At 37.9% G+C, this 26631-nt stretch overlaps 2 protein-coding genes across 48 annotated transcripts in view; both read left to right on the top strand.

The window, feature by feature from the left end:
- mlpha (melanophilin a) overlaps positions 1 to 9314 on the top strand; it is a 53335-nt gene extending 44021 nt beyond the window's left edge. For 3 of the 8 annotated variants that reach the window (XM_087255734.1, XM_087255732.1, XM_087255733.1), the window contains 4 exons: positions 4471 to 4641; positions 4808 to 4972; positions 8689 to 8760; positions 8857 to 9314. In XM_087255734.1, the coding sequence (XP_087111860.1) occupies positions 4471 to 4641; positions 4808 to 4972; positions 8689 to 8760; positions 8857 to 8922 (474 nt within the window). In that variant the 3' untranslated portion in view covers positions 8923 to 9314. Of the gene's footprint in view, positions 1 to 4470; positions 4642 to 4807; positions 4973 to 8688 lie in introns of all 8 variants that reach the window. The other 5 variants (XM_087255738.1, XM_087255735.1, XM_087255737.1 and 2 more) reach the window with 3 other exon arrangements.
- Positions 9315 to 11125: 1811 nt separating this feature from the next.
- lrrfip1b (leucine rich repeat (in FLII) interacting protein 1b) overlaps positions 11126 to 26631 on the top strand; it is an 81791-nt gene continuing 66285 nt past the window's right edge. For all 40 annotated transcript variants that reach the window (XM_087256920.1, XM_087256915.1, XM_087256904.1 and 37 more), the window contains exon 1: positions 11126 to 11715. In XM_087256920.1, the coding sequence (XP_087113046.1) occupies positions 11626 to 11715 (90 nt within the window). In that variant the 5' untranslated portion in view covers positions 11126 to 11625. The remainder of the gene's footprint in view (positions 11716 to 26631) is intronic.

Here is a 26631-nt window from a genome sequence, read left to right as displayed (position 1 = left end):
TGCACGCCATTCATATTCAGGCAAGCTCAACCGTGCAGCCGATGCGCTCTCACGGCAGCCTTGCGTCCTGGAGAATGGAGACTCCACCCCGAGTCTGTTCAGCTGATATGGGCGCGATTCGGGGAAGCCCAGATCGATCTGTTGCTTCCCCCGAGATCGCTCATTGCCAGTTGTTCTTTCCCTGACCGAGTGCTCTCGGCACGGATGCACTGGCTTACAGCTGGCCTCGGGGCACGCGCAATACGCGTTTCCCCCAGTGAGCCTGCTCGCGCAGTTACTGTGCATGGTCAGGGAGGACGAGGAACAGGTTGCTGGTTGCGCCCCTCTGGCTCAACCGGACCTGGATGTCAGAGCTCTCCCTCGCGATAGCCCTCCCCTGGCAGTCCCTTCGAGAGAGCACCTACTCTCTCAGGGACAGGGCACCACCTGGCACCCTCGCCGATCTTTGAAGAGATTTTTAGACGCGAGGAAGACTTAGGTAACCTCCGATTGCGGTGGCTAATACCGTCACTCGGGCTAGAGCCCCCTCCCCGAGCGCGCCTATGCCCTGACGTGAAGTCTATTCACTGAATGGTGTGTCTCTCGCTGAGAAGACCCCCGTAATTTGCCAGATCAGCGTTGTGCTTTCTTTACGCCGAGAGAAGTTGGAGAGCAGGCTGTCGCCCTCCACACTCAAGGTTACGTGGCTGCCATCTCCGCTCTTATAACGCGGTGGCTGGCAGCACCGTGGGAACGCATAACCTCATCATCCGGTTCCTCAGGGGCGTTAAGCGAATTAATCCACCCCGCCCCCTCTCATGCCCTCTTAGGATCTCGCCCTCGCTACACAAGCCGCGTCAGATCCCTTCGATCCTCGACTCAGTATTTTCTGTCCCTGAAGACAGCTCTGCTGGTCGCGTTGATATCGATTAGAGGGTCGGGGACCCGGAGGCATTTTTCGGTCAGTGACTCGTGCCTGTAATTGGGCTGGCTTCTCTCACGTATGAGACCCCGCCCGCGATATGTGCCCAAGGTTCCTACCACTCCGTTTTAATACGAGGTAGTGAGCCTGCAAGCGCTGCCCTCGGAGGAGGCAGACCCAGCCCTTATTTATTGTCCAGTTCGCGTTTTGCGTATTATCCGGACCGCACTCAGAGTTTAGATCATCTGAGCAGCTCTTCGTCTGTTATAGCGGTCGGCAGCAGGGAAGTGCCGTACCGAAATAAGTTCCCACTAGATTGTGGATGCCTTTCTTTCACTATCAGAGCCGAGATGAGCCGCGTCCCCCGAGAGCGCGTGCGCACTCCACTCGGAGCTTCGCATCCTCTCGAGCGCGCGCACGCGGCGCCCCTCTAACAGACATCTGTAGAGCTGCGGGCTGGGTGACACCCAACACATTTGCAAGGTTTTACAATCTGCGAGTGGAGCCGGTTTCCTCAAGGGTATTAGGTAACCCTTGGTGATTGAGGAAACAATTCGGTAGGGTGTTGAAACACGCTTGCTGCGCCATTTTCCCTAACACGGAGATACGTGCGCCTTTTTATCTGTCAGTAAAGTTCCCCGTCAGGTGAGCCCTGCAGATTCCTCCGTGGCCCCCAGCACTGACTCAGCGGAGGAGTCACTTGCTGGCCCACTACGTTGTAGGTCTGCCCGCTGGTCAGCCCGCGTTTTGGGTAAAGGTGCCTGCTATGCGTGGTCCCCACTAGGCGATCCCATATGCTTATTCAGCCACGGTTAAGTCCCCCCCCCCCTGGGCGGACCCGTGTCTTCCCTCCCCGCTAACCACTCTTTTGCTATGCGTACTCCCCCTTTTTAGGGCTAGTCCATATGTAAATTCTGCCATCTATCCCCCCTTGGGTAACGGATGGCCTCCGCAGCGTCCTCCCTATCGGGATTGCACGCTTCCCAACGTACTGTCGTATTTTCCTAGAATTATCTAGATGCTCACGACTTCCCAAAAAATATATATAAATCCGTAAAACTTCTGTTGAAGTAGGATAAATTAGGGCCAGGGACACGTTGGAGGACCGCGCCCCCCATGATGTGGGTGCGTCACGCTTGCTTGACTATCTCCTCATCGGGGGTGTTGGTAAGGTGCAGTCATTATGGCGCTTTCAATGGGCTCCCAATGCGTGGATTTTACAATCAAATCCACTTATAGTGCTGAAGTTCCCCCCGAAGGGGAACGTTCGAGGTTACTAAAGTAACCCTTCGTTCCCCGAGGAGGGGAACGGAAGCACTATACTCCGTCGCCATAATGACTGTCCCTTAGCTGTTGAAAGTCTCTTCAGCTTAAAAAGGATAGCGTCTGCTGCGCCAGGTGAGCTTATATACTCAGTTGATTGCTTATGCCGCTCACCTGCGCAGGCTTGCGCTGCCAATTCATTCTTAATTGGCCCGTTCAATACTCTTTCAGACGAGTAGCTTCTGAACCGAACCTCCCAATGCGTGGATTTTACAATCAAATCCACTTATAGTGCTTCCGTTCCCCTCCTCGGGGAACGAAGGGTTACTTTAGTAACCTCGAACGTTTTTCACAGTCGCTTTGGTGCATTTCTCACAACACTATTTATATTTGCACAACGGTTAATGCATTTCTTAAACAATTAGTCATTTGTGCACATAGCAGTTTCTCATTCCTTCCAACAAATTGCAGATGCTTTTGGACATGCATCAATTGTTTACTTACAACTCTCTGCTGTTTATAACATTATCATTTGCTTTTGTCATGTCAGTCAAAATTAACTAAACTTGTAAACGCTGAATAGTCATTCCATATAAAACTAATAGTCTTCATTTCATTACTTGAGTCATTACATACAAAAATGTTGAACTAGCTGTCAAAATCTTTCTAGCAAATTTTATAAAAAAAATTTAAATCTTTATTTTCCTGAAAATATCTTAAAAATTGAACAGTTTCATGAATGATTTACAGACCTATGTATGTTGTAGGTTCAGTTCCAATATGTTCTGCAATATTGTGTACAGTTGTGCACAGCTCTACCCAAAGGAAGTTTATTTTTGTTGTAAATAAGGCTGTATTTATTCTTTTGCACAATGCTGTGAATAAATTAGAATTGCAAAGAGAAAATGCAGTAAAAATGTGAAACATACATATTCAGTGTCTTGTACTCAGATACTTAACTAAATACAGTGATGTCTAACTGTACTGTAGTTTTCAAATGGCTGTGCAAATAGTATATAGTGCTGTCTTGAGCATTTTCAGGAAGTGTCACCAAAATCTGACTTTTTTTTCATTGGAAAAATTGTACAGAGTAAAGTGTCATAATGAAAACATGACTAAGCCATTTGACTATCTTGTTTATAAACAATAGTGCCAGGACTTTTAATTTTGATGATACTGACACTTTGATTGACATGAATACTTGCTTTTGAGGAATGAACTATCCATTTTGAGCATGTGACACGCTTTTGCAGGTTATCAGCTAGGTTTTGCAGTTTGTACTAATTGTTTTGAGAAATGCATTAACTGTTGTGCAGATATGCACTGGTGTGAGAAATGGACCAAAGCGACTGAGAAAAACTGTTAGTTAAAGTGATAGATGAATGATATGTACCACATGTGGTGGGAAATTAATAAGCTTGTGCTTCATCCTGCTCCAATTCGACCATGTTGAAATGTATTTTTAAAACTGTAATGGCGTATTTATTCTTTTGCACAATGCTGTGAATAAATTGGAATTGTAAAGAGCAAATACAGTAAAAATGTGACAGACATTCAGTGTCTTCTACTAAAATATCTCACTAAATGTCTAACTTTACTGTAGTTTTCAAATGACTGTGCAAATAGTATATACTGCTGTCTTTAGCATGACAAAGCCATTTGACTATCTTGTTCATCAATAATGGTGTCAGGACTTTTCATCTTGATGACACTGACACTTTGATTGACATCAATACTTGCTTTTGAGGAATGAGCGGTCCATTTTGAGCAAGTGACACACTTTTGCAGGTTATCAACTAGGTTTTGCAGTTTGTACAAATTGTTTTAAGAAATGCATTAACTGTTAAGCAAATGTAAATAGTGTTGTGAGAAATGCACCAAAGCCACTGAGAAAAACTGTAACATGTACCTTTAAGGACCGGCGAGGAAAAAAGTACTCCAGTGACAGATTTTGTACCTTTATTATATTTGTACCCTGAGTATACAGTAGTAAAGTTTTAGTTACCTTGAACTTTTCAGGCATTATGGGTGTGCGACAACATGAGCTAAATGAGTAAATGATGACAGATTTTTCAGTTTTGGTTAGACTACAACTAGGGAATTTATTAGCATAGCCAAAGAAACATCTGAAAGACTTCCCGCAAATTATTTTCTAAAGACCATGAGGCAGGCATCAGCAATACTTCAGCCTCATTTAGCTGTAACCTAAGCAATGCTAATACCTCACTTAGGTCATTTTAGGGTTTTACTGCTGATGAGGCTTCTCTCCTCTCGGTTAATTGCTGTTCCCTTTACATGGCTTTCAGAGATCCACTGCAGCGGCCCTATGCGACATCACAACTGAGATTCTAAGAACAATTAATGCCACTGAAAGCGCTATGAACGAGTTGACCCCCTCAAATCCTAATGACAGACTTCAGTTAGCGGGCACAGATGTTAAGCAGGCTGATGATGCGTACAGGGAACTTGAGGAAAATGTAAGCTTATCCCTCTAACAGATACTGTTATGTTTGTTTGAAGCAGAGAGTTTAGACATCTGGAAGTGATCAAGTGGTTTTACTGTATATCACTATACATAATACTATCACTATATACGTTTATAAACAATTTGTTCAGAACTTTTCTTCTTTTGTTTTGCTGCAGGTGTACATGACTGCAGGGAAGTCCTATGAAGTGGCAAAAAAGTTGCAAAAGATTGAGCACAATGCCAAGAATCACTATGGTGGCCCATTAACTGATTCAGAACTCTCTGAACTAGAGGACCAGGTTGCTCTGGCTGTTGCCAAAGTTCAGGGCACGGAAAGTGAAGTAAGCATCAATTTGAAAACCTTTTTGTCTAGAAATGATGTGGCTTTATATTAATGCATGCATCTTCCTCTCTGTCTGCCTGTTTGTGCAGCTATTTGTTTTGTCTGCCATCTTGTCCACCCGTCTTTATGCCAGTCTGTCAAAGTCCCTTTAAGGAATAGGTCTCAAACTCAATTTCTGGAGAGCCACAGCTCTGCACAGTTTTGCTCCAACCATAATCAAACACAGCTGATCTCAATAAAAAGGGTGTTCAGGAATATTAGAGACTATTAAGGAGGTGTGAGTTGGAGGTGGTTGGTGCTAATCTGTGCAGAGCTGCGGCCCTCCAGGAACTGAGTTTGAGACCACTGATTTAAGGCAAGTCATTTCACTCTGCGACCATCTTTTAAACGCCTCTCGGGCAGTATGCTCGAGCATTCTGTTTGAATGGGGAAACATCAAATTCTCCAATATTGTTTGCCAAGCTTATGATTGAATTTCATATTAGGAATCACCATTAAAATTAAACAACAACTTTCTCTTTAGTTTCATTTCTAAACGTTCAAATCAAACAGAATCTGTAGAATATCACGTCTGGTCTGAGCCCCTTCCACGGAAAACCCTTAGTCTATAATGATCAATGATTGGCATCTGTATTAGAAGGCGGGGCTTCATTCGCCATATTAACCATTACACGTTTTTCCCATTCAAAACTATATGAGTGACATGTCTTGTGTATTCTATAGTCTTTGAGTAAGTCTATCTCTTTCTGTTTGCCATCCTGTCCATTTGTCTATCTGTAAATAGTTTATTAAAAATGTAGCGTTTAGTTTATGTTACAAGTACATTGCATTTAAATTAAGAGATTATATATAGCATGAATATATGTTTCTGATTAAAAATGTGCTGAATAATAACACCAGCTTATTTCAAATCAGCATTACCTACATTTATTTTATTACTAAGCATACTTGCAGCATAACACTGTACTATTAGTTAACTAAGTCTACATTTAGAAAAGTTACAAATACTGTATATTATTAAACAATTAAAGTATACACTATACACTAAACCACTGTAACTACCAGTGGTTTCGTTAAAGCATCCTCACTTGTGAGCTAGTGTTTAAAGAGTCAGAAATATGATTCAAAGGTTACATGTTCGAGACACCACCCCCAGTTTGTGTGTGTGTGTGTGTGTGTGTGTGTGTGTGTGTGTGTGTGTGTGTGTGTTTGTGGTTTTATTGATTAAATGCACTGCCCAAATCCTGAGCATGGAATAAAGTTTATGTAAAAATTATTTTCCCACAAGTATTACCAAAGTATACTAGAACTATAGGCCTACTCATGAGTTCACTTGCAGTACAAATGAAAAACTTCCTTGTGGACTTGTTAAGAACCCAAAGTGTACTGATTTTATACTTATAGTACACTTAAAACTATACTTATACTGTATTGACCTTATTCTTCAATGTAGAAGGGTGCTAACTTTTGCAACTGTTTTGGGACTTCCGAATCAGTTGCGTATAGGAGAAATGACTAGAATAATAAATGACTGAAAACGGTCAAACTGCTTGCTCAACAAGCAAGTGTGTTCCTGACTATAGATAAAAAGAAAAATAATGTAATAAGTTTGCAATATCAAGTACCATAACAAGCCATTTTTACCATTTAAAAGTCAATGGAAGTGAATGAGACTTTAGGTCTCGTGCCAAAAAGATTTCAGTTTATATGTGAATAATAAGGTAAATATACAGTTGAAATTACAAGTTTACATACACTCTAAAAAAGGAACATAACAATAATTTTACATTTGCTAAATTTAGCATATTTTTATTTTAAATTAAAATTTAGCAAATTGTAATAATTTTATGTTGATTCTGGTTTGTTAATTTTCCCATGTTGTCACAAAAAGAAGCAGTGTGTTTGAGGTTTTTCTTAAATACTATTCTACAGTTGTGCCTACAATTAACTCAAATGTTGTCAATTATACATATATATATTATTTATATATCATTATATTAAAAGCCGTGCTTAATTTGTTCATGAATAATTACCACAACAAAACCTAGAAATAAAACGTTATTGTGACCGACGTCCAGCAAACAATTTAAGTTTTCCCGGATCATAACGTCATTAAACGGTCATAGTGCAAAAAAGAACTTCGCATTTCTTAACGGTCTTTAATTATTTTTTTGCCATATAACGTTATAGGTTAGCCAGGATAATAATCCTGTAAAAAAGGATAATAAAGTGAAAAAAAATAATGAAATGATTCACTCAGTCGAATCAAGAAGGGCCCACATTTATCTCTTCTGTCATGCTTTCTGGCTGACTTTGCTTCTGTCTCCCGCTATCCTGATCTATTCGCGCAGTTTCATCTTCCCAAGATCCTAGGCTCATTATCAGATTTGCTTGTGGTTTTAAAAAATTAAAATATGCTTGACTGCCTCTTTGCCATTTTGAAAATTACAAAGATTATTTAGGCAGGCCACTATGCCAATATTTATCTTCGCTGCACACTTCGCTGGAAACAATCACCAACCAATGAGAGTGATTGTAAACATAAGCAATCCGATTGGATAGTTAAATAGTTAAACGTGACTTTAGCTTTAATTGGCATATGGTGTCTACCATCATGCATGTGCGCACACACAATCCACAGAACCTTTGCTTGCACTCATTCTCTCTCTCTGTCTCACACACACACATAGGTATTCACCATGCACAAGTTAATGCCAGATCCAAAATAAATACCGGAACGCAAAACATGAATATCTGACAGCAAGATCTGGCTCAGATTAAGCACTGATTACATGTATACTACTAATACATATAGAGGTTAATGCATGAAGTATACTTAAAATATACTTCGACATTACTTAAGTGTACTTAATAAAGTTAACTTGAAGTACACAGTAATTTTTTTACATAAGGGTGTTCATCTATCTGTCTGTCTGTCTGACTATCCCTCTGCGGTGGGTGTGATTTGAAAATAATAGTTTGTATAACAGTCATGTAGATCAGTGGTTCTCAAAGTGGGGGTCGGTACCCCCCGAGGGGTCTCGGGGCAATGAAGGACGTTGCCTGGTGATTTCCAAAAATCTATTTATTTTTATTAAACCATATGAATTAACTTATTTTATCCATAACTATATTTAAAATAAAAATTGTAGTTTATAGTTACTATATACTATATAGTTACTATAGTAGCTTATAGTTACTAGTTCTATTAGATTGCGACCCCTGGGGTAATTACATTATATTAAAGGCAGCAATAGCGTCAGATGCATTTTGATTTTATAACATCAGGTTATACTTTCTGGCACATTTAAAGCACTGACACAAATTTAATTGGTGTGTCTGCGTCATTGCATGCAAAGTTTCTGTATTTATAACCACCTCAGAGGATATTGGGGGTCGCGAGTCACTGGCATTGTTATTTTGGGGGTCGCGGGCTGAAAATTTGGGAACCCCTGATGTAGATGAACATAACCCTAACTGTAAGCCCAAACCTAACATGAACTTTAAACATATCCCTTAGCTCTGATTGGCTGTTTGGAATGTTGTTCCAGTATCAACATAGATGCTGATCTAGGAACATGTCCTAATTGGTAAAATCACACTAACCATTTATCTGCAGTGGTGTATAATCTGTACTCGTGTACTTGAGTAAAAGATCTGTCTGTTTGTCTGTCTCTCCATTTATTTATCTTCTGTCTTTTATTCATTTATCAGGTCTCGGATATTGAGAGCAAGTTAGCTGCTCTAAGTGCTAAAGGATTATCAATTGATAAAGCTAAGAAAAAGGTGAACCGTTCAAATAATTAGTTAAAAAAATTACATTTAAATCTGCTTTCTTCCAGATTTGCAACTCACTATATATTTGTGAACATTTACTTTCAGGCAGTGAGTATGCAACAAAAAAGGAAGTTTCCCCAAGATTTTTCATCAAGCAGAGTGCACTTTTAAGTGTAAAGAGGACATCACTTCTCTGTTGCTGTTACTTCTGTGATTATCCCTTTAGACCTTCGTCAGTCTATCCACACCTGCCACCTACAGTACATTCATCCATTTTGTCAGCCAAAGGATGTATTGCAAATTATCAATCATCACAAGTCCTGATAACTATGTATAACTGGCTTACATATGCTGTGCATTTTTGGGATTGTAAAACTCTTTGTGTTTGAGCTAATAATATCAGCCAACCCATTTAAAACTATTAGGAGACATGAACAACAGTTTTTTTTGCAAAGAAAAAAAATAGGATTAATTTCCATTAATCTCCATTACATTTCCTTGCCATCTTTGTTTATCAGATTGCCCTATCAGCTTTGACATTTTAATAATAAATGTACTGCAAATAATTGTCTTTTTTTCCCTCTGAAAACACTATCACATTATAAATGTTTTGAAATGTGAAAATTCGTACCCCCGGAGAAGACCATCTTTAAACAAGTACTTTACTTTTTTCCCCCTAATATTTGGCTTTTCTTTTTCTGAACTTAACAGATGTTTCTAATACAAATCATGCTAACCAAAGACATCTATTGTGCAAGGAATGCTATCAATTAGCATGAGTACTTTTGAAAGGGCTAATTTTTACTCATACTTTGAGTAATATTTACAACAGATACTTTTACTCTACTCACACTACATTTTTAGGCAAGTAATGGTACTTTTACTTAAGTATGCTTTTTCAGTACTCTTTCCACCATTGGTGAAATGTAAATCACAAAATAGGAAAATGTTAACAGATATTTTTTTACAGCGTAGCTATAGTAATTTACTCTAGTATTAACATACGGTAACGATAAATAATACAACTTTTTACTTATTATTCATATTAAGTTTTAATTTTATCCATTACATGAAAAAATATTCTGCATTATTATTAAACTATAGATAGGATGTTAAGCTGGCTTAAAGAACACTTACAGTTGTTTGTACAGAATAAAAACTAGTTTATTGAATACTTCAGCAAATAATTTCATGAACTAAATAAATGTTTTAATTATTGAACTAGTAACCTGTTTAACTATGTGTTCACTTGTAGTATAATTGCAGTACAGTAAGTGAAAAATGCAGTAAAATAATTGCACATATACTGCTTTAAAGGTATACTTTTTTATAACTTAGAATATACTGTAGAAATATATACACACAGTACATGCAGAAATTCATATTTTATAAGTTATATTAGTTTTAACCTTTAAAATAGTATATATGTGCAATTATTTTACTGCATTTTTAAAATTGGTTGTTGTGCCAAGCACTGAAATTGTATCTTTTCTTAAGGTAAAATATATATCCTTAGTTCTGCAAGAAAACATTTGCACCCACTTTGAGTTTTAGTATTTCTCAATTCCATAACAGAGGCCAAGGACATACCAGGGATATATCAAATGTACAATAAGGGTACAATAGGCCATGTTGTCATGTTGGCTTTACAGCTGTTTTGAGAAATACACACGTCTTAACAATTATTGATGATTTGAGAAATGCATCTAGTGACTTGGAAAAAAACAAAAAACAAACTATAGAGCATTTTGGTGAACTCTGGTGGACATAAACGGATAACAAACAAATAAATAAACAAACAAACAAATAAACAAATTATATATATATATATATATATATATATATATATATATATATATATATATATATATATATATATATATATAACAATAACAGCAGAAACAACAACATTAATGTACTATAATATAGTATAATATAATATAATATAATATAATATAATAATTATTCATTTTAATAATAAAGATAGCAGCTTAATATCAAAAGTATTATTGCTAAACTAATTTTATTTTTGCTAATTTTTTCACAAAAAGAGATGTAGTTGTCTAATAAAGCCTCTTGATGGAGCTAATGCACCAGTTCAGAGCACCATTTACCTAATAAAACAAGATGTAGATAGATAGATAGATAGATAGATAGATAGATAGATAGATAGATAGATAGATAGATAGATAGATAGATAGATAGATAGATAGATAGATAGATAGATAGATAGATAGATAGATAGATAGATAGATAGATAGATATTGTCAATTATTGAAAGTAGGCGTAAATAATAAAAATAAAAACGGGCCCCGCCCACAGACCCGCCCACTCTCATCGCAGCGTCCAGCAGCACAGGCTGAAATCAGAGCGTGTCACTGGGCTGCTGCTGGATCTCAGGGCCGCTTACCATCCGGGTTCGCTTTGCCCTAGAAACAAACGCCGCTCTGGACTGACGACTTTTATTCTTTATTCCTCCGGTTTGACGTTACATCGAACTGTTGGACGGGATATTAAGGGATGACCGGTTCTACCCTCAGGAGTGCCTGCAGTCTATCGTGCTCACGTCGCATCAGCAAACTGTCATTTCCCATCCCATCAGTGATGTTTTGACAGATCGATGTGTCGTTTGAATGTGCAACAGGCTCCCGCCATATATTTATGCGGATTATGGAGACGACGGAGCATCAAAGGAAAGATGTGTCCTAGTGCTCTACATCTTTTAGCTAGTGGTTACAGTATAACCATTTATTAATGCTGTTCCCCAACGACCATGCTACTTTGAAGGGTGATATTTTATCTGCACACAACTGAACATCACATCACTTCAGACATTTTTTGTAGAGGTTTGTGTAAGAAATAAGGGGATTTTAAATGGCATCTCAAGTAACGGGGAGGAAAAGAATCCCCAACCGGGAGAAACTATCGGCGGAGGATGATGCTCTCATTCAAATAGCACGAGAGGTAAGATGAATATTAATATTTCCCGTGTCAGCTCTGTCATGCTGCGCAAAATGTCTCCCTTTCACAAGTATACTGGAGTTCTTTAAACGCAAGTCTAAAAGCCCTTACTGAATAAAGAAAGGTTTTATTGACGGCTGTACTGTGTCCAGATTGCAGTATGGAAAAACGAGCACGGATACGATGACGCACGTGTCCTTTAATAATGTGAATGGGAAACATTTCGCTCCCTCCTCCTCTCTCAATTATTAGGCGCTTGTGAATGACAAAAACACATTATTCGTCGCAGTCTAAATAAGGCCATTGTTGCTTGCATGACCTACATGACTGAAAATCCTCTGTAAATGGGTTTATTATGAAAATAACGCTCTATAAAAAGAGCGTTAGTGCTAGAGCTACAGCATCTCGGTTTTTGGATACCTGCGCAGCTGCGTGACGTCATGAAGCGAAGATCAATCGGGAAAGCGAAGGAGAAGCTCCCAGACTGCTGACGTCAGAAGCTGCTATGATGCGGCACATCACACCCAGCAAATGGCCCAAATACCCTTTGGGACGCATTTTAAAATACACAGAGCTCAAATTGTGCTGATCACTTAAATATTCCACTACACGTGGAGTCCTGAAGAGGTTTTCAGCTTTTAATCCAAAGCAGACATATAGGTTTGTTTTTAAAACGTGTGCCGTGAATGCAGAAAGTAGCCTAAATAGTGCAGGGTTTTAGTCATGCTTGTTATTTTTACTACTCGTCTATAACTGAACCTTGTTCTTGTGTTATTGTTATTGGATATCACTATAGTTGTTAATGTCATATATATCAAAAGATGTTCCATGTTAAATGTCAGATGTTTGTGTTTACTGCCAGTTAGTCCTTTACACAAATATTCAGGTTTTCAGGTTCACCTAAATACGTCTTTCGACCTTTTGGGTCAACTGACCACATCTGGAAAGCATTATCTCACTGAAGAATTCACACACACACACACACACACACACACACACACACACACACACACACACACACACACACACACACACGCACACACAGGCACACACAAGCACACACATTCACACATGCACACAATTTTGAAAATGAAGGTTCTTCAGTGGCATCAATGCCAATAGATTCCACAAACAAACGTTAACATCCATGAAACCTTGCCATTGTACGAAAGGTATGTTGTTATCAAGACCACTTCAACTGAGACCAGACCTACAGTATAGACAAAACAAGACTTATTCCAGTGTGTGTTAAAAATGAAAGAAAGTTTTCTCAAGAAAAATAATTTAGGTGTTGAGACCAAGACCAAAACTAGGTAGAGCAACACTGAATCAAGAGCCAAGACCATTATAATAATAGAAATTAATTAATAATACTATTACACATCTGTAAAACTGAAATGTTCTGAATACCAGGAGTTGGAAAAAATATATACAATAATCAACAAGTTGAATGCAACATGTGAAATGGAGCAAAACCTTCTTTAAAGTTATTCATTCATTCATTCATTTTCTTTTCGTGTATTCCCTTTATTTATCAGGGGTTGCCACAGCGGAATGAACCGCCAACTTATCCAGCATGTGTTTTACACAGCGGATGTTCTTTAGCTTATTCAATTCACCTATAGCGCATGTCTTTGGACTGTGGGAGAAACCGGAGCACCCCGAGGAAACCCATACCAACACGGGGAGAATATGCAAACTCCACACAGAAATGCCAACTGACTCAGCCGGGGCTCGAACCAGCAGCCTTCCTGCTGTGAGGCAACAGTGCTACACACTGCACCACCGTGATGCCAGTTTTGATCATTTACCTATTCAATTTTTCTTGACTATTCTGTAGCTTTGTGTAGACCAAGGGAAAGCGAAAAGTTGCTATATTCTAGGCTGACATGGATAGGAACTCTTCTCTCATTCTGAAATATAGGCCCTGATAAATTTGTTGAATAGCTGGTGCCTTTCATAGGCAAACTTTTTTTAATACAGGACTGAAATGTATCACGGATATTTACAGTAGGGGTGGCGCAGTAGGTAGTGCTGTCGCCTCACAGCAAGAAGGTCGCTGGTTCGAGCCTTGGCTGGGTCAGTTGGCGTTTCTGTGTGGAATTTGCATGTATGTTCTCCCTGTGTTCGCGTGGGTTTCCTCCGGGTGCTCCAGTTTCCCCCACAGTCCAAAGACATGCGGTACCGTACAGGTGAATTGGGTTGGCTAAATTGTCTGAAGTGTATGAGTGTATGAGTGTGAATGAGTGTGTGTGGATGTTTCCCAGAGATGGCATCCGCTGCATAAAAAATGCTGGATAAGTTGGCGGTTCATTCTGCTTTGGCGACCCCAGATAGGGACAAAGCTGAAAAGAGAATGAGTGAATGAATAATTTCAGTAGCTTAGAAAATTAAATCCAGCATAGAAACAGAAAAAGTAAGGATACTTTGCATTGTTTGCTCTCTGATCTGTTTGGTTTAATAAAACTCAGTTAAACTCTAATAACCCTTATGTACTATTGGGGATGTTTTCATCCACTCTTTTTGAGTCTTACTTTGGCCATAACCTTTTCTGTTTCAGTTAGCTGAATGATTTTTGGTGACAAATCTTATTTTGACACTATTTTGAGAAAATGCTTAGATTAAAAAAAAAAACTCAACAATACACTCTGGGAAAATTTACTACCCTTTTGTTATGTTAGGGATGAACACATCCACTCAATTAAAGTGCTGTAAAAAAAAAAAAAAAAAAAAAAACACTTTTGCATAAATCTGTTAATTAACCTCAGTCCTGATCAAAACTACTAAATTACAAAGAAAATTGCCAAAATCGTAAATGTCACTGATTTGGTGAAGAAAACACATAATTATGTATTTTTAATATAAAAAGTAATTGTGGACTGTATTTAAAAAAATATTTTATCAAAGTCTTAGACATGTGAAACAACACTGCCTTTTATATATTGTTTTTGATTGATTTAAAAATTTTACTGTTGATGGCTATTTTTCCTTCATTGAAGCCCCTGTTGGGAAGAGGTACAATTTGCAATTTTTACTGTAGATCATCAGTTGGCACCATTAACCCTTCAGATAGGCCATCAACAGAAAATTTGGGAGAGAAAATGAAAATCTAACAATTCATTAAAGCCAATGTTGTTACTAATCGTTCACATGTCCAAGACTGTGATAAAAGGTAAAAAAAAATCCACAATTACTATTAAAAATATAAATATATATTTAGTGATATCATTTATGAATTTGGCAATTAAAGAGTTAAAATCCTGTAAATTTTTAAAAAGATTTAGTAGTTTTGATCAGGACTGAAGTCGATTAACAGATTTATGCACACACAAAAAAAATTATCTGATGCATTTTTACAGCAGTTTAATTCAGTGGATGTTTTTATCTCGAACATAACAAAAAGGTAGAAATTTTAAACAGTGCACAAGGGTTAAACTCAGTTATTAAATGTTTCTTTTACATGATAAATCAGTCCCTGAGGAATACAATAAACTCTGCATCCTCAAATATTTTTACTTTCTTTTTGTTTTTCCTTCTCACAGGAACTGCATATTCAGCCAAAGTTACATGAATAGTTTCTCTCAACATATAAAGGTAGTCATTATTCTCATTGTGATGCTGTTTAAAACCTTTTTGATTTCCATTCTTCTGTTAAACAAAGAAAGTAAATGAGACTGCCAATAAGCTGCAAAAAGGGAAGTAGTTTGTAGCATAATTTGTGTTAGTTTTCGTAAAACAGCCAACATTTTAATTGTTATTTTGTGAAAATTTTGACAAATACCTTGGCTGTCCGATTTATAAACAGCTGAAATGATTATACATTTTTATTCAGGATTTCCGACACTAAAACACTTTTTAAAAATGCACTTATGGGCATTAGTACACTGTAGAGATCAATGTTGCCAACAATCTATAACTTTTCATAATAGTTTCTATAACAGAAAAACTATAACTATTATATTATCAATAAATGTTCTATAATCTGCTTAAGCTTAAACTGTAAACAAATCAGTAAAGTAACAGTGTTCTGTATTTTGTTTCTTTTATTTGTGCTTTTGAATTGCTTGATCATTTCTCAAATATTTTGATATTGAAAAGTCTGTTTATTGTCATATTTAATAGTTTGAAGTAAAATGTTGTCAGTGTTGGTGTCATAAATTAAAGTACAAAAACCTGGTAATAAACTGCCAGTATTTGTTGGTTATTTTACATACTTAATTCTCTCTATATTATTTCGTATACAAAGGGAATTTGTTAATTAACAGATGTATTTTTTGATGCTTTTGGGAAACACTACACTAGATTCAGTGATTTACTTACAACAGTACACTGAAGAATATCAATGATTTACATTTCACAGTTCTTATTACTGTAACTGATTAAAAAAAATATATTATTTTATTCCTTTTTGTTTTTAGTGAAATAAAAAGTGCTTTGGTGAGCTAATCCTATTAATGTGTATCCAACCCTTGTGTTTGACAGGAGAGGCACAGTCACCTAGCAACTTATAATACAGCTCTGTTTAGACATGAATTAGGTGTGCAGTCTTATATGGAGTCAGGCCACAAGGCCAGCTATGTAGGACTTTGAAGGCTCATCGGTAATGATTATATTCATGATCCCTGCCAGCTGACCTGTTTTTATACACCAAGCATTAAGGAACAGCCAAGCCAAGGAAAAGCATTACAGAACAGCCAAAGAAACTCGATCACTTTTCTTTCCCCTGTTTGTTCGCTGCTGAAATGGGGCTGGGGTGTTTTAATGTGATCAGAATGGAGTTAGTCATTGCCATGACAATCATGTGAACGTCCTTCCAACGTCTTTCCCACCCTTTTTTTATAGTTGATTCAGTGTTTTTATTTGTCTTAAGCAATGACTGTTATATTATGTTAATAGGCTGTGCAGCATGCAGCTCAAATGGCTTGCTTTCACGTCCTAATGTGCAGTGATGTTAGGTCTGCTCATCACATTAGTGTCAGTAAAACGGTACAGTATATACTAGAGTAGGGGAAGAGGGAGCTCTAAGGTTGTTTATTGGGCCCAGGGGAAAAGGGTCTGCCCATAAAAAATTAGGTCCTGTGAATTTGCGATGACCAGGCTTTTTTTCTTATGCCCCAGCTCAGCAAAACAGCCAGTACAAAAAAACAATGCTTTTTCTCCTTAAAATTGCTGAACAGTTATGAATTTCAACAACATTTTAATTGACATACAAAAGTATCAATTTTTTTCTTATTTATGGGCCACAGACAAATAGACTCCGATGTTAAATTTTTTGCACACATAACATATATTATAGGCCCATAATATAATATGCTTGATTGATTGTTGTTATCAATTATTTCAATGAAAAGGCACTGAGCTCTGCCTGAAAAGTCGCTAAAAGTCGCTAGATTACGTCAAATGTTAATTTGCATATTACTGATGTCATCACGTTCTACCATTTCTCTTGGTTTAACAGCCTGTGGTCAATAAAGGGGTATTTATATTTGCACCACGCTTAATGTAACATGTCAATTTAACTAGATGTATTGCTGTTTGACCTTGAATAAAGTATATCATTATAGATGTGTAGTGAATTTGCAATAATCTCTCAGACGTAATAAACTCAGACAATTTCTGAAACTCTCACTTAAAATATCTGTGATTGTTAACAAGAAAAGAACTAGAACCTAAAGTTCATTGATAAACTTTGATGTTGGCTTGAGAAAGTCAAACCTTTTTGGCATTGTTAGGTGGTTGCTAAGCAGTTGCTAAATGGCAATGCTTGTGTACATGTTTGATCAAATGCTAATACTCAGTAGGCATTTCTAGCATATGTTATTGCATTTAGATAATTATTCATAGCATGTAGCTAATCGTTATTAGCACTTGGCTTCCATTATCATTGTTACCATGCATAGTACACAGGAAGTCCCATTTGCTAGCATGAGTCAAACAAGCCAATGCCCAGGTCCCTACTATGTTCTGATGTAGAGCTATGGGGACATTTGACAGGTTAGTGATGATACATCAAAGCTTCTTGGCAATATGAGTGATCTAAATCAACCCCGATGTTTCTATGACAGTCTTTATGAGTGTCAAAAACTGGACTTGAACATTATGTATTCCTGGTGTTGGGTTGCGGCTGGAAGGGCATTCACTGTGTAAAACAAATGCTGGAAAGTTGGCGGTTCATTCCGTTGTGGCGACCCCTGATTAATAAAGGGACTAAGGGAATGAACATTATGTAAAAATGGCTTGCTGTATTTTTTTGAAAATACAATGCTTAATAATTGTGAAGGTGATACATGCAAAAATGGCTTGCCATATCAGTAAAAAATATGGAGTTTAAGTCAAAAATGGTTTGCCGTATTTTGAGAAAAATAATGCTTAAAAATTATTTATTGGAAAATTATAAGTCTGATAAACCTTAAAGATATAGCAACAAAATCTACCACATCTTAATACAGCTTTTGGCCAAATTTGGGGCTTGTATAATTTTTTTATATGCCCGGATTATAAAAATGTAATATTTAACATTTTTTATAAAAAAAATGATAAGTCTTACTGGCATGAGGAGATATAGCAACAATCTTGAATGCAGAAGGCACATTTTGACCATATTTGGGCCTTGTGGCATGAACAGCCTAGGAGGAGATACGTTTGTTTTTAAGGACAGAGTAGTATAACAGTATGTTGGCTTTCTCAAGCCAACATAATAAACGTTCAAATTAAATTGTAAAACAAAGGAGAAGCAGATCGGTTTGACTGTACAAGGGAGATACCTTCTCACTGCCGGTGCTAAATCATTTTCCATCGGTACGGAGAGGCTGCTGTACGAGGACTGGACCGCCTGTCAGTGCTCTGAGCTGAGGTGGGGGAGGGGCCAGCTCATTGAGAAGAGTAGGGACGGTACAGTATGGACACATGACAGTTTATAAAAATCTCTAGTAACACGAAAAAGTCGCTAGATTTTTCGCTAGTCACTTTTTAAAAAAATTTTGTCGCTAAGGGGGTCTGAAAAGTCGCTAAAGCTATAAAATAATGAAGTCTTTTTGATTAGAACTATATATTTTCTGGTGAAATTATTTTCGAATGGCAATGTGTATCTGACATTGTGCAAGCCTTGTCTGATTTTATTAAAAATTATTTCACACTTACACTAGTCGATTCTTTGAATTTGCCTGAAGTGTATTGGGGCCTCTCCTCTGATTTAGTTGCACAGAAGCAGAAATCACCTCACCATTCTATTTTAACATTTCCCTCAGTCTCAGCATGTGGAGTCCATTGGAACTTTGGACTTCATTCACATTCGTCTCTTTTTCCACCAACTGCACTTGTATTTTCCGATTTCTGAGACAGGAAGCAGAAAGCCTTTAAGGCTGTACGTCTTAGGCTTTGATCCAAATGGCACTCCTCACATGCACTTATGGTCTTGCAAACTTGCCATGGCTCGTGTGACTGTGAGACTGTGGAACATCCTATTGGATATTTTAGGGCCCTCACAACTTCTTTGCAGAGGTTCTATTGCAGGCAGCAGCTAACCTATACAGGACAGTTTATGCAGTAATAACTCACCAAAGTGCAGACTTGGAGGTTCACTGCAAAGTTTTGAAATGTGGAAGGTTTTGAAAATTAATAATGAAGACAGGGTTTAGTGCTGGATACTTTATGACCAGCCCTACCTTAGAGAAATAAGTGCACCTGGCAAATAAAGTTCAAAGAGCTTCATAGCATATATGCTGCCCAACACTCATCTTTCGCTCAGTAAAGTGTTCAGTGTCAGAATGAGAAAAGCTGCCAATTTATCTGAGTTTTGTAGTGGACAAATTTTGATGGCCTGGCTTTTTGACTCTTGTATGACTTTTGTCAGAGTAGCAGTAGAAACATAAAATTTCAGAAATGCTGCACACATGACAAAACAACTAACCATCATCCAGCAGCATGTAGTTCACAGCACAAACAGTCAAAGCAGTCACTATCATGAATTGTTTAAGGTATATTAGAATGACCAAAACAAATTTCAGATGTTTTACAATGTGGTCGGCCTGCTGGTTTGTGCATTAATGCTGTCCATTGGACCTATTTTTATCATCACGTGATATCTTATAACAAAATCTCATTACTTTAGTAAACATTAATTATAGTTACATTAGTTTTATCCTACTCAGTTGTTCATATACATTTTTAGGCACATTTTTAAAATGTATGCAAATCTTGGCATTTTTTATCAAACATTTTAATGTGATAATCCAAAATATGCATAGAAATAGGTGGATGGAGACATACTGTAGCTAGTGACTGCAGGGCCACAGTGCAACAAATCACCAGGAGCTACAACAGTGGTGACCGAGGCAATGTCTCACAGCACACAGTTCATGACAGGTCTAAAGAAGATGACCTCCATGGTAGATGACCCTGCGGTGTTCACAAAAGCTAAAGTTACTGCACATCCTCACTAAGTTTAGAAGACGTAGAACTGAAAGAAAGCCACTTGTTCTAATGAGTTAAGATTCCAGGGGCATCACTAAGGGCCTACTCACACTATGCCATCCGTTTCCCGGATCGTTTGAGAAGTGTGAGTGCGCTGAATCGAGCTCAAGCACGGTTCACTTGGCCGGCCCTGGCCCGGTTGGAAGACGTGACTTTTAAGGGCCTGTTTCATATGGATTTATTAATCATTCTTGCTGTTCAGTGAACGCAAACTGCCGTAGTTTATTAAAGACGCAAACTCCTCACTTCACGACAGCTGCGCGCCTTCAGCAGACCTCCTCATTCCTGCAGCACGAGGGCTTTATGATTATTTATGAGCGCCAAAAGTGGCGGATCTGTTCGGCGAAATATCTGACTGCGTGTCCCCGCATCCCTAAGGACTGTTTGGCGAAATATTTGACGGCATATCAAACGACTGAAACGATATATTTAGAGAAATCTCCACTGTGCTGCTGAGTGAGAGAGCGCTTCTCACTGAACAGCCCAGCAGCGATGACGTAAGCATGCCGAAGCCCGTTTGTGGTGTTAGATAGACATTACTTAATGACATCTCTCTGTTCATCTGTAGGGTTCAATATACAGTTGGCCCATCACGCACCAGTCAACGCTTGCCAATTTTACCACAATGACCGGAGGAGGGGGGTTTGAGGCGTGGGGGTGGGGGCTAAGGGGGTGGTCGGGATTAGCGATGTTTCTTGAAGTTTTTTGGAGCGAAGTTTTTTGTGGAAAAATTAAAAAGCACTTGAGTGTTTGGGTGTTCTTTGTTTGTCTGAGGTAAATACCGAAATGTGTAAAGTCCATACAAGCTAAAACTGATCGGTCAATAATTGTCATGTGACTTGCGGTGCGCTCCTGAAATTCCTTCAACTATGTGCGTCTGGAAGGCGCAAGCGCGTCATGCCACTTGTGTGCGCTCCTCCATTGAAAACAACGAACTTGTAAAAGAAAAGATGCGGTCCGTTAATGGCCACTAAAAGGCCGCTGTCATTTTCCATCTCCATCAGTTGATCTTCTTGCATAGATGGGAATTTTTCAAAATAAAAGATTTTTCAAAATAAAAGATCGTTCAGACTCAGATAATAAATAAAACGGAAACAATTTATAATTTCATACAAATTAAATCATACCAATTGATCAACGCACCTGTACTGGACCACGGCATGGTGATTGAGGTCTACTGCTCTATAACATCTTCAGATTTTCTGGGAGGGCTGTCCTCAAAGTTTATTAGTGTGTTTATGGGATTTTTTGACTATTCTTCTAGAAAGCCAGTCTCTGCTAATCCCAGACATGTTCTGCTGGGTTGAGGTTAGGACTCTTTGTGGGCCAGTCATTTCCTCCACACCAAACTTGCTTATCCATGTGTTTATGAACAGAAAGGAGCTGAGAGTTCCCTTCACCGGAACCAAACCTTTTTCCTGGCAACCACCAAATCTAGACTCATCAAATTGATTGGCAGACAAAGAAGCATGATTCTTCACTAAAGAAAACACATCTCCATTGATCTCAGTGGATGGATTTTCTGGATAAAAAGGTGTGTTTTTTGGCACATAGGGATTTCAGCTGACCTAGTAGTAGAAGAGCGTTTAGCCTTTGCCCTGCTGCAGCAACAGATTGGCCAGCCACCACCCACTGACCCGCATCCTTTAAGCCTCACCACAACATCCTGTGTTAATCGGTCCTACAGGAGCCTCACTATGATGCATCATTTTGGCCACATTGAAAATCCACAGATGCCTGAAATGTATTCCCTTTCACTGCTACTGATGACAGTTTCAGAGAGAAAGACCTCCAGTGCAAAGTGCCAGGAATGCAGAGGCAGTTATTCTGTTAGTCATGCAGGTCATATATCAGCTTCATCTGCTTTCTGTGTTGCATTTGGAGGCAGAGCTGATGTTGTAGGCCATTGCGAGTATGTGTGTGTCTGTGTGTGTTTCTGTGTGAGGGGGGTTGCAGTAAGCCTCTGATTAAGTTGCTGGGTAGACTGAGGTGAGGAGCAGACAGGAAGTGATGCGTTATGGGCCCGCATTGCGCTCTAAGAGCAGATTAGTCGGTAGCTGCTGTCCATGACCGACTAATCTCCTGCACTGTCACCTAGAAAACAAAAACAACTCATTCACTGTAATTGTGTTTTACACTTACTAAGTATCACTGTCAAAACAGTATATGTGATGAGTGTAATATAATTGTTTAATCATTGTTTGTTTGGACCTGAAAGTGTTGCTTCAACACCCGATTCACTAACACTGTTTTTCAAATCAGACAACATCACAAACAAGCCAAAAATTTTGATGTTGAACAAATTTCTTTAAATTTCATAAAACTTCAAACATGGTTGCATTGATTCAACTGTATTTTGTCTGCTCAATTCCAGTTTTATTCAACAACAATAGTCTCTGATGCTCAACCTAAATAAATGCATGAATTGTATACAGTTACATGAATTTTGATAATAATAATGTAAAAATAATAATAATTATTATTATTTATAAACTACTGAGGTATATATTTATACAACAGTCCTGTCTGGTTTTCTGTCTGATTGGCTGATAGCCATGCGATATTCTGCAGGAACAGCACTTGTACAGCCTCTTTACCCTTGTGTATTTCTCCACTCACATAGAGTGACAGCAGATCAATAAACTCACAAAAGTTTGACAAATATTGCAGCTGTTGGACAACATAAAGGCTTTTTTTTTTAGCTTTTTTAGATTGCAACTATGGGGTTTATTTATAAAAATAGTGCCTATTTTAAATATTAAATAATTTTGGATAGACAGCGCTTATGCATAATTTCGGAGAAACAGCGCGCCTGCATCCATCAGCCTGTCATATTGCGCAGAGTAAATATGGTTGATGTTCTGCCACAAGATGGCGACAGAAACAACATGAAAAGCTCTTAGAGGAGAAAAACTTTATAACATAATTCTAAACCACAGCTGATCAAATCATTAAAAATTGATCTCTCTCTTTTGTATATTGTAGTGCTGTATTTATAACATTGTCTGGTAGTGTTTTTGGTAGTGTTTGCTTTGCTTTAGCTTTTTCGGGGTTAATTATTGTGATATCCTGAATGCAAATAATAGAAAATAGGAAATGTCTCTAGACTGATGGCATTTCATGACTTTCAGCTTTATAATCTTAAAATGTGCGCAAAATCACCTGTTTTGTCATCACTTTAGACATTACACTAGAGAATCATTCAAATGCTATCTTTAATGGAGTAAAGTGCTTCCTTATACAAAAGGATTTTGTATGACACTCTTTGTGTTTAATTTTTTTATGTACACGATTATGGCAAGGAATTGTTGTACAAATGCAATATCACACTTAGCAGTAGCAGTGGGATATAGCTGTATATTGTCACTGGTGGGACACTAAGACCTGTGGCCTTGTGCAAGCGCACGCCTCCCACCAGTGCAGATATACAACCATATTGTCCTTCTACTTGTGTAATATTGTTCATAAATACATACTGTATATATATATATATATATATATATATATATATATATATTACCCGTACCTGCCTAGTTAACCTAATTAACCTAGTTAAGCCTTTAAATGTCACATTAAGCTATATAGAAGTGTCTTGGAAAATATCAAGTAAAATATTATTTACTGTCATCATGGCAAAGATAAAACTATTAAACTATTAATAAAACTATTATGTTTACAAATGTGTTGAAAAAATGTATCTTCGTAAAACAGAAATTATTTGGACAATAATTGGTCAAGATGCAATTGTGCACACACACTCATTCAAGGGGAAAAAACGTACGTCTACAGTATCATAGACCTTTTTAAAGCACTTTTCTAACAAACTGTACCTACAGCATTACAATCTGTACTGCTGACTCACTTCATCTCCAGTCCATGCAAACACACTTGGTTGTGTGAGTCAGCATACTTGATATTCAAATTAACCCCTCTGCAAGTCTGTGGAGGAGGAGGAATGCTCTTGTTGTTTGGTCCATCAGTCCCTATGCAAAGTTCATTTTGCAGTCTTGCTCTGAGCCACATATGTTAAATATGGCTGTGAGGTGCAGATTTGTTTGCTTTGGAGACTTATACTATGTACGCTCTGGTCTCCAAAGACACTGGGAGTGTAAGTTCAAATGTACTGGGCCTGAACCGCAAATGCCTACTGTATTTCTGCCATGTGGACTATATATTACTTGGAGCTTTCTACAAATAGATCAGGAATATATCGAGGTTGTGTGATTTTGTTATTGGATTGTCTAATTGAAAGTGAGTCTATTCTGAGTTAGGCTGCCAGGAGCAGATGAAGTTAATTGACATGTGGTTGCAAAATATAATTAGGACTTCCATTGCGCAATTTGAATAATTTATATCTCCTTCCCTTCTTAGACCTCTGTGAATAATTGGATGCGATTTGCACATGCAAATATATGCATAAACAAATGCACTGTGCATATTATACCGTCTGTGGCAAGTACAGGCTCTGCTTACAGTAAGTGTTTCTCTTTATCTATGAAGATTCATCTCTATTTGTGTGGATTGACAGAAATTTAGCTTAAATTAAATTTGGTTCAGTTAAGTTTATTTGTGTAGTGTTTCACAATTAAATAATTATCATTCAAAAGCAGCTTTACAAAAGGTGCACATTATTATATTACAATAAAAATCATGTTGTTTCAATCCCCCGAGACCTTCAGAACACAAATTAAAATATTTTGGATTACCTCCATGAGAACATTCATCTTCTAAATACAACAATGGTCCAAGAACTTCAAAATCCAGAAAAGAAACTAAAAACATTGACAAAACATTTCATGTGACTTCAGTGGTTCAACTGTAATCATACGAAACTTAATGATTGATTGATTCAAAATTGTAAAAGCGCCACTGAATCAATGTGTTTAGCTAGTAATGTCTTCATTAAACAATAAACGAATCAAAACGAATCATTTGCCTTTGATGATTTGTCCTGTGATAAAGGCCTTCAAATAGAACAGCATGACGCTTGCTATGTCGAGGTCCCCGGGGAAGCAGGAACTGATAAAACACCTTTAAAGGTGCAGTATGTAAGTTTGACACCCAGTGGTTGAACTAGGTATTGTCTTCCTGGATCAAAAAAAAATGCAAGTGCAGGTTGCCAAATTGAGGACCAAGAGGGCCGACTTAGTGTTCTATATAAAAGCAACGGCTTTTATATATTTTCCATATTAAAAGGAGATTTTGTTCTAATCAACACCTTGAATTAATATATTAGAAACGGCTTCTATTTCTTGCAGCTGAACAACAGAAAACTGACAATGAACACCTCAGGTAAACCTCATGTGCTTTATTCTGTGTTAAATGCTAACAATGTGAGATTGAACGGCATTTTACATGACAATGTTTGCCATTTCTGAAAGCACCTCAGATCTCAGAACCGTTAAAAAAACAAAAACAAAATTTATAAACATTACCATTTCGTGAGTGAGTGCATATTCTGTTTATGTGAATGGCAGTATTTACATTCGCGTTGTGTTTTGTCTGGTGCAAACAGCCAAACTGCTTATCACTGCAAATCTCATTATGTAGTGTGTTGTTAGGACACGGGGTTACAATGTAACCTGCTCATCTAATGTTTACGTTCATGATAATTTTATTATTTGCTAATTAATAACCAACTTTCGTTCTGTGGAACTCTGAATCTGCGTCGCATTTCGGAGTCTACTACTGTCCACCGGTTGTCACATTTTGGTCACGGACGCATGCTTTAAGAGCTTTTCTGAATGAAAATGCAAATTTCATCATGTAGTGTGTTGTTAGGACACAGGGTTACAATGTAACCTGCTCATCTAATGTTTACGTTTATAATAATTATATTATTTGCTGATTAATAACCAACTTCTGTGGAACTCTGTATCTGCGTCTAATTTCGGAGTCTGCTACTGTCCACCGCTGGTCACATTTTGGTCACGGACGCATGCTTTGAGAGACTTCCTGAATGAATAAATCAAATACGTGGTTTTCCAACAAGGCAACTCGAGGTGCTGAAATATAATTGGCTAAAGTGGCAGTGGGCGGGTTAAAAAAACCTAAACAAAAACAGCCGTTCCTGCACATAGCTGACAGTTTCAAACCAGAATAACTGACTTCAGCAGGCACTTGCACACATAGGGATCAACCTGTGCAGTGCACATGCCCTTTTTAGTCTAGGATAGAAAGTGCCCTTTCCAAAATCATCGGAATAAACACTGACAGTTTAATTAATCTGAAAGTAAATACAAAAGTAAATATTTTGATAGTTTATTAGTTGATATAATGCAACCTAAACATATCTTTTACTAATAAAATGGCCATTTAAAACTAGACAAACATCTATAAAGATAAAGTCATACTTTTTTCTATCAGTGTAAACATTTTACTGTCACTTTCAGCTGCATCCTTGCTAAATCATCCCTTTAAAACTTTCACAACAGTAGTGCATATAGT

The sequence above is a fragment of the Danio rerio genome, chromosome 6 (assembly GCF_052040795.2).
Source record: "Danio rerio strain M-AB ecotype USA chromosome 6, GRCz13ab, whole genome shotgun sequence".
Classification (NCBI taxonomy): Eukaryota; Metazoa; Chordata; class Actinopteri; order Cypriniformes; family Danionidae; genus Danio; species Danio rerio.
Note: the sequence above shows the minus strand (reverse complement) of the source record. Positions and strands in the feature narration are given on the sequence as shown.